The sequence below is a fragment of the Otolemur garnettii genome, unplaced genomic scaffold (assembly GCF_000181295.1).
Source record: "Otolemur garnettii isolate 467f Iridium unplaced genomic scaffold, OtoGar3 scaffold00031, whole genome shotgun sequence".
NCBI lineage: Eukaryota > Metazoa > Chordata > Mammalia > Primates > Galagidae > Otolemur > Otolemur garnettii.
This window is the reverse complement of record NW_003852426.1, coordinates 14,113,397-14,121,853: the sequence shown is the minus strand read 5'-3', so window position 1 is coordinate 14,121,853 and position 8,457 is coordinate 14,113,397. Positions and strand designations below refer to the sequence as shown.

The window sequence follows — 8,457 nt, the reverse complement described above, 5'->3', positions numbered from 1 at the left end:
TTCTTTTGAAACAGAGCCTCAAGCTGTCCCCCTGGATAGAGTGCCATGGCATCACAGCTTACAGCAACCTCCAACTCCTGGGCTCAAGTGAGTCTCCTGCCTCTGCCTCCCAAGTAGCTGGGACTACAGGTGCCACCACAACGCCCAGCCACTTTTTGGTTGCAGCCGTCATTGTTGTTTGGCGAGCCCGGGTTGGATTTGAACCCACCAGCTCAGGTGTATATGGCTGGAGCCTTAGCCGCTTGAACCATAGGTGCCGAGCTTATTTATTTATTTTTATAGAGACAGAGTTTCACTTTATCGCCCTTGGTAGAGTGCTGTGGCATCACAGCTCACAGCAACCTCCAATTCCTAGGCTTAGGCAATTCTCTTGCCTCAGCCTCCCGAGTAGCTGGGACTACAGGCGCCCACCACAACACCTAGCTATTTTTTTGTTGCAGTTTGGCCAGGCTGGGTTCAAACCCACCATCCTCAGTATATGGGGCCAGCGTCCTACCCACTGAGCCACAGGCACTGTGCTGTTTTACTATTCTTGTCTGACTCTCCTAATTGTGCCAAACCTCAAAACAAAATCCTATGCTTTTTTAATAAATTCTTCCCAGATTACTCTCTTCTTGTGTGAATTTTGGTAATTATTCCCACAATTTATTTAGCAATTATTCATATGTAGTCTTGTGCTAGAACTTCTGTTGTTGCTTTGAACTGTTACACCTTGTCCCTCCAACAATATTATAAGCCCTTGTGAAGGACACATAATTGGTAGGCACAGACTAGTCATTTATTTGATTTGGCTTCTTCTCTGATGCCTAGTTTGGAAGCAATACAACAGCCCTGAACACATTGATTTGAAATTAAAAGGAAAGAAAAGAGGCAAAATTGCTATTTGTTACTTCATAACAAACTTGAATAAAAGTCTAGAGGGAAGTTAAACATATAGCTAAAACTTGGTTCATATTTTAAAATTTAGGATTAAGTACTTGCCACAGATAATCCAGAATTAACGCTCATTAGGAAAAAAACTCTTTTATCACATAGGCAGCAGCAATTTTAAAAAAAAAGGGAGGGGAAGAAGAGAAAAAAGTCTCAGTGTATTTTTCAAAAATTTCTGTGTTGCTGCCCTTCTAATGTCCTGGTACCTATTTTTCTGGCTTTAATCTTTCACAAGAACAAAAGAAACTATAACCAGAGTGTCTTTATATGGATACGAGTGAAATTTAAGGTGCTTGCTGAATACTTACATTTTGCGAATGGGCATTTGGCTAAAGAGCTGTGGGACTGACGCATGTGAGACCAGAGTCTGGCGGTTGGGCTTGTTTAGTCCACAAGCCAATTTTGCCAGGACCTGGAAGCATGGAAAGTGTAGATATCTCATTACATCAATACTCCACAGTTTGTAAATATATATCTTTTTTTTCTTTTTCTTTTTTTTGGAGACAACTTTACTGCTGGACAGGCTAGAGTGCCAGTCTAGCTCACAGCAACCTCCAACTCCTAGGCTCAGAAAATCCTCCTGCCTCAGCCTCCTGAGTAGCTGGGACTAGAAGCACCTGCCACAACACTCGGCTAATTTTTTCTGTTTTTCAGTAGAGATGGAGTCTCACTCATGCTCAGGCAGGTCTTGAACACCTGAGCTCAAGCAATCCACCAGCCTCAGCTTCCCAGAGTGCTAGGATTACAGGCATGAGCCACCCTTGCCAACCTTCAGATTGTTAATATTACTAAAACAGACACACAAAGCTTAAGGGCTATAAATAATGTTTCAACATTAAAAATAAAACCAGAAACTCAAAAACTCTAAAACTTGGTGTCCCACAACATTCACAGTGGAAAACAAAACCCATTATTACTATCCTCCTTGCTATTCCCACCTGTCTTTCAGTCTTGGTTTTCTCTCCTATCTATTCCCTGAGCTCCTCCCACTTCAAGAGGTTTAAAAAGTAAAAGCTGCAGAAGAAACTCAAGTAGGATGCTTTTCTCAGTGTGTCCATTTAAAAATGCTAAAACAAACCTGTTTTACCCTACTCTGGGGGCCTCACACTTTTTGGCACTAGGGACTGGTTTCTTGGAAGACAATTTTTCTAAGCAAAGGGTAGAAGAGTAGGTGGTCAGTGTTACATTAGATTCTCATAAGGAGCCAGCAACCTAGGTCCCTCATCTGCACAGTTTACAGTAGGGTACACACTCTTGAGAGAATCTAATGCCACCTCTGATCTAACAGGAGGTGGAGCTCAGGCAGTGATGACAGCAAGAGGGAGCAGCTATAAAGGAAGCTTCTCCTTCTCACCAGCTGCTCACTTCCTGCTGTGCAGTCTGGTTCCTAACAGGCAATGGGATAGAGGTTGGTGGCCCGAGAGACTGGGGACTGCAGCTCTACTCCATTTATTTACATTTCTTGATTAATATGGTACATTTTGAGATCCAAATTTGATAATTATCATAATTTAGTTTCTGTTATAAAGATTGGGCCCAGCTCGGCGCCTGTAGCTCAGTGGGTAGGGTGCCGGCCACATACACAGGGGCTGGCAGGTTCGAACCTGGCCTGGGCCTGCCAAACAAAGAACAACTACAACAACAACAACAAAAAGCCAGGCATTGTAGCGGGCACCTGTAGTCCCAGCTACATGGGAGGCTGAGGCAAGAGAATCACTTACGCCCAAGAGTTTGAGGTTGCTGTGAGGTGTGATGCCACAGCACTCTACCAAGGGTGACATAGTGAGACTTTGTCTCAAAAAGACAAAAAAGATTGGGCCCTAAATCACCCTCTAATAGCAAATGCTTTATACATAAACAATAAAGGGTGGGTGTAGTAATCACCTGCCTGTAATCCTAGCACTCTGGTAGGCTGAGACAGAAGATCACTTGAACTCAGGAGTTTAAGACCAGCTTGAGCAAGAGCAAAACCTTATCTCTAGTAAAAATAAAAAATTAGCCGGGTATTGTGGTGGGTGCCTGTAGTCCCGCTGCTGAGAGACTGAGGTAGGAGGACTGCTTAAACCCAGAGTTTGAGATTGCTGTGAGCTAGGCTGAGGCCATGGCATTCTAGCCTGAGCAACAGAATAAGAACTGTCTCAAAAAACAAACAAAAGCAAAACATAAAAATGAAAAAATTAAAATACTTGAGAATTTTTTTTTTTTTTGAGACAGAGTCTCATTCTGTCACCCTGGGTAGAGTGCTGTGGCATCACACCTCACAGGAACCTCAAACTCTTGGGCACAAGCTATCCTCTTGCCTTAGCCTCCCATGAACCTTATACTACCAGCGCCCGCTACAACACCGAGCTAGTATTTCTATTTTTAGTAGAGACAGGTCTTTAATAAGACAGGCTGGTCTTTCTCTTACTCAGGCTGGTCTCCTCCCACCTCAGCCTCCCAGAACGCTAGGATTACAGGTATGAGCTACCTCAACCAGCCAAGGTCTCTCTGTTGCCCAGGCTAGTCTCAATCTTCTGAACTCAAGTAATCCAAACTGCCTCAACCTCCCAAACCAGTCACCATATCTGGCCTCTAGAACTCTTTTCAAAGAGTAAAGCACTTCAGTGGTATCATTTTGCCAATTATAATAGAAAAAGTATAAAATCTTTCTTTAAATTCATTAAAGAGATTCTTTTTACTTCTAACCTGAGAATAGATTCTTTAGGAACTTCTACTGGCAACATTTTATCTGGTTTAAATTACACGGGGACTGTTGTTTCCTCTCCCACCATCCAAAAATAAAACAAGGCCCAACACAGTGGCTTAAGCCTATATCCTAGCACTCCAAGAGGCCAAGACAGGTGGATTGCTTGAGCTCATGAACTCAAGACCATCTGAGTAACAGTGAGATCCCAGCTCTACTAAAAGTATAAAAAACTAGCTGGACACCACGGTGGCCACCTGTAGTCCCAGCTACTTGGGAGGCTGAGGCAAGAGGATTGCTTAAGCCCAAGTGTTTGTGATTGCTGTGAGAGATGATGATGCCACAAGCACTCTACACAGGCAACAGAGTGAGTATTGTCAAAAACAAAACAAAGCAAAACATTTTATTGGGCAGTTTGGCAATTTTTCTCTTATAGGTGGGAGGGGAGGAGGTAACAATCAGAGATTCACAATCACTGACTAATTATTGAGCCATGGTCAGAAAGCGATGAAGGGGCCAGGTCCTTATCACACTTTATTCATACTTAATCATAAAGCCATTTATTCTGCTGCAGATTGTTGAGAACTGTGTTCATTGAATTGAAATAATTGTCCAAATTAATAAAAATTTGCTATTCCATTTCTCTTATTGCTCTCACTGGGAAAGGGGAATGGGAAACACAAAAAACACTCAGGCAACTCCATATAAGAAAACAATGTAAAAATACTCAGCAAGTGAAAATAAATAGGCTAATAAATAAAAGTTCCAAGATTAGCCTCCTTTCTATAGGCAATTCAGTCATTATAGAAATACTATCATCTCTCAGTATCCCTGGGGGATTGGTTGTAGGACCCACTCCCACTCCAAACTCCAGGGTTGCTCAAGTTCCCTATATAAAATGGCATAGTATTTGTATATAATGTCTACAAATTCCCCTGTATATATTTTTTTTTTTTATTTTTTAGAAGACAGTCTCACTTTGTTGCCCTCGGTAGAGTACCATGGCGTCACAGCTTACAGCAACCTCCAGCTCTTGGGCTTAGGCAATTCTCCTGCCTCAGCCTCCCAGGTAGCTGGGACCACAGGTGCCCACCACAACACTTGGCTATTTTTTTTGTTGCAGTTTGGCTGGAGCCAGGTTCAAACCTGCCACCCTCAGTACATGGGGCCAGTGCCTTACTCACTGAGCCACAGGCACTGCACCCCCTATATTCTTTAAATCATCTCTGGATTACTTACAATAATTAATACTGTACAATGTTAAGTGCTATGTAAATAGTTGTTATACTATACTGTTTTTCATCTAGGTTTTTTTTTTTTAATTATTATTTTTCCCCCCATTATTTTCCATCTGTGGTTGTTTGAATCCACAGATGCAGAACCTGCAGATATGGAAAACTGACTATACTTTGGACATAACCATATAGATAAGAATTTTCTGAAATTATTCAGCCTGCTTTTTAACTCTCATGTTAAAGAATTAAGGGCCAGATACTCTGGGAGGCTGGGGCAAAAAGATTGCTTGAGCTCAGGAGCTCAAGACAAGCCTGAGCAAGAATAAGACCCCATCTCTACTAAAGATAGAAAAATTAGCCAAGGGTGGTGGCATGCTTGTACTCCCCACCACTTGGAAGGCTGAGGCAGGAGGCTCTCTTGACCTCCTGAGTTTGAGGTTGCTGTGAGCTACTATGATGCTGCTGCATTCCACCCAGAGTGACAGAGCAAGATTCTGTCTCAAAAAGAAAAATGAATTGCTTAAGCTTTTTTTTGGGTAGAAACCCATTTCAACATGTATGTGTAATAATTTTTTCTTGTCTTAGTACCTTTATCTCATGCATAATAATTTAAATGTCCCAATATCCTTGCTATATCTAAGATATGGATGTTCTGTTTGAAATCTACTATTAGCCTTCACCTTATTATGTGAAATTCCAGCTGAACACTGAAAACCAGTCTGCTTCTCTATGGCTGCTCTCATTTCCTCCACAATCATTGCTCCCACGGTGAGCTGCAGGTCTGGAGAAGTGCTGTCATCAGACTGAAGAGAATGAAGCCATTGAAGTAAACCTTGATTTCGCATCTTCTCTGAAAAAGTTGAAAGGTCACATTTAGGCATTTAAAAAAAGTATTTAGTTGTGCTATGTAATGTTGAAATGCTTAGACTTTAGGTACTTTAGATATGTAGCTTTAGAAGTCTACATGGCAGCCAGCTTAGAAGATTGCTTACAAGGGAGATCAGTCAGCTTCAGCACAGGCTAAACCTTTTTGCACATTTTGTTCTTCTTAAGAGATGGGATCAGGCTGGGCCAGTGGCTCATGCTTGTAATCCTAGCACTTTGGGATGCCAAGGTGGGAGGATCACTGGAGGCTCCTGGGAGTTTCAGACCAGCCTGTGCACAAGTGAGACTCTGTTGCTATTAAAAAATACAAAAATTAGCCCACAGTGCTGTACACCTGTAGTCCTAGCTGCGTCAGGAGGTTGAGGTAAGAGAATTGCTAGAACCCAGAGTTTGAAGTTCCAGTGAACTATGATGATGCCACTGCTCTCTAGCCCAAGTGATAGTAAGACCCTGTCTCAAAAAACAAAAACAAAGGCGGGGCATGGTGGCTCATGCCTGTAATCCTGGCACTCTGGCAGGCTAGGACAGGTAGATTGCCTGCGCTCATGAGTTCAAAACCAGCCTGAGCCAGAGCAAGATCTCGTCTCAAAAAATAGCTGGGTGCTGTGGTGGGCACTTCCACTTAGGAGGCTGAGGCAAAAGAATCGCTTAAACCTAGAAGTTTGAAGTTGCTGTGAGCTCTGATGCCACAGTACTCTACCAAGGGTGACAAAGTGAAACTCTGTGTCAACAACAAATAAATAAAACCCTCAAAAACAAAACAAAAAAAGATGGTGGCTAGCTAGGCTGCCTGGGACTACAGGTACATACCACTGCACTCAACTAAGGGTGAACCTTACCAGGTGCTAATGTGCAACAAATATTTTGTATTAATATCATCTCTCATGAGGAATGATTTTTTTGAGAGAGAGTAAGAATCACTCTGTTGCCCTGGCTACAGTGCTGTGGCATCAGCCTAGCTCACAGAAATCTCAAACTCCTAGACTCTAGTGGGTCCTCCTGCCTCAGCCTCCCACCACAATGCCCAGCTAATTTTCCTATTTTTATTAGAGACTGTCTTACTCTTGCTTGGGCTGGTCTTGAACTCCTGAGCTCAAGGGGTCTTCCTGCCTCAAGCCTCCCAGAGCTACGATTACAGGCGTGAGCCACTATGCCCGATGTATAATGATTTTATAAACACATTTGTCTCTCCCAAGTTCTAAAGCACTTTCCTCTTCACACTTGCACTTGAACATCTCCAAGAATTCTATTGTTATTCAATTAGAAAATATTCACTATTCAAGCTTCAATATAAGCTTATTGGCATTTACATATTATTAGGAGCTGGATCCAGTTGAGTAGCTTAAAATCCTTTCAAAGGCATTGTAAGATTTATTCTGACAAGATGTTTTAAGATAGATGTAGCTTTGGCATTGAAAATATCTTACTTTTGCTGAGTACATACAAATCTCTATCTCTACCCCCAAATTTACTTCAACTCTAATCCTTTATCTCTACCTCCCTAAAAAATAACTCTTGAATTTTTCATTATTGTTTCAAACTAAACATAACTAAAATCAAACTTATATCTTCCTCAAAGATTCCTTCCCAACCAAGTCCCTATTTCTATGATGGTTTGAAATCCAAGTAATATTAACTTATTTTCTTTTATTCCCCATAATGTAGTCATTTAGCCAACAGAGTCCACTTCAAAATATTTCACATATATATCCATTACAACCCCTCTATTTTATTCAGGTTTTCTGTATTCCTTTTTTTCATGACAAACTTGAAAAAGACTAAGGTAATTCCTTTAATCTTATCTAGACCACCTTAACTCCTAAATCATCCTCAATCCCTGAATGTTCTCAACTTAATTTTTTTTTTTTTTTTGAGACAGTTTCTCACTCTGTCAACCAGGCTAGAGTATCCTTGGTGTCAGCCTAACTCCCAGCAACCTCAAACTCCTGGGTTCAAGCAATCCTCCTGCCTCAGCCTCCTAAGTAGCAGACTACAGGTGCCCACAACAATGCCTAGTTTTTGTTGTTGTTGTTTTGCAGTTTTTGGCCGGGGCTGGGCCTGAATCTGCCACCTCCCGCATATGGGGCTGGCACCCTACTCCTTTGAGCCACAGACGCCACCCAACAATGCCTAGTTTTTTCTACTTTCAGCAGAGACAGAGTCTCTCTCCTGCATCCACTGGTCTCAAACTCCTAAGCTTAAGAGATCCTCTTGCATCAGTCTCCCAGAGTGCTAGGAGTATAAACTGAGCCACCACACCTAGATCCCCAACATATTTAACTTTTTTTTTTTTGAGATAGTCTCACTTTGTCACCCTCAGTAGACTGTCCTGGTGTCATAGCTCACAGCTACCTCAGACTCTTGGGCTCAAGCGATTCTCTTGCCTCAGCCTCCTGAGTAGCAGGGAATACAGGCACCTGCCACAACTCCCAGTTATTTTTACTTTTTGACCTGAAGTCTCACTCTGTTGCCTGGGTTAGAGGGCAGTATCGTAACTCACAGCAACCTCAAACTTCTGTGCTCAAATGATCCTCCTGCCTCAGCCTCTGGAGCAGCTGGGACTACAGGTGTGCCACCACAATTGGTTAGTTTTTCTATTTTTAGTAGAGACAGGGTCTCCTTCTTGCTCAGACTGGTCTTGGAATGCCTAAGCTTAAACAATCTTCCTCCCTCTACCTCCCAAAGTGCTAGGATTACAGCATGAGCCACCATGACCAACCT

The 8,457-nt window shown here is 42.3% G+C and overlaps 1 protein-coding gene across 3 annotated transcripts in view; it reads right to left on the bottom strand.

Moving 5' to 3' along the window:
* The window catches only part of POLH (DNA polymerase eta), a 40,412-nt gene that overhangs the window by 13,950 nt on the left and 18,005 nt on the right, over positions 1 to 8,457 (bottom strand). For all 3 annotated transcript variants that reach the window (XM_012804707.2, XM_023512947.1, XM_012804708.2), the window contains 2 exons: positions 5,532 to 5,701; positions 1,239 to 1,342 (listed from right to left, as the gene is read on the bottom strand). In XM_012804707.2, coding sequence (XP_012660161.1) covers positions 1,239 to 1,342; positions 5,532 to 5,701 — 274 coding nt within the window. The remainder of the gene's footprint in view (positions 1 to 1,238; positions 1,343 to 5,531; positions 5,702 to 8,457) is intronic.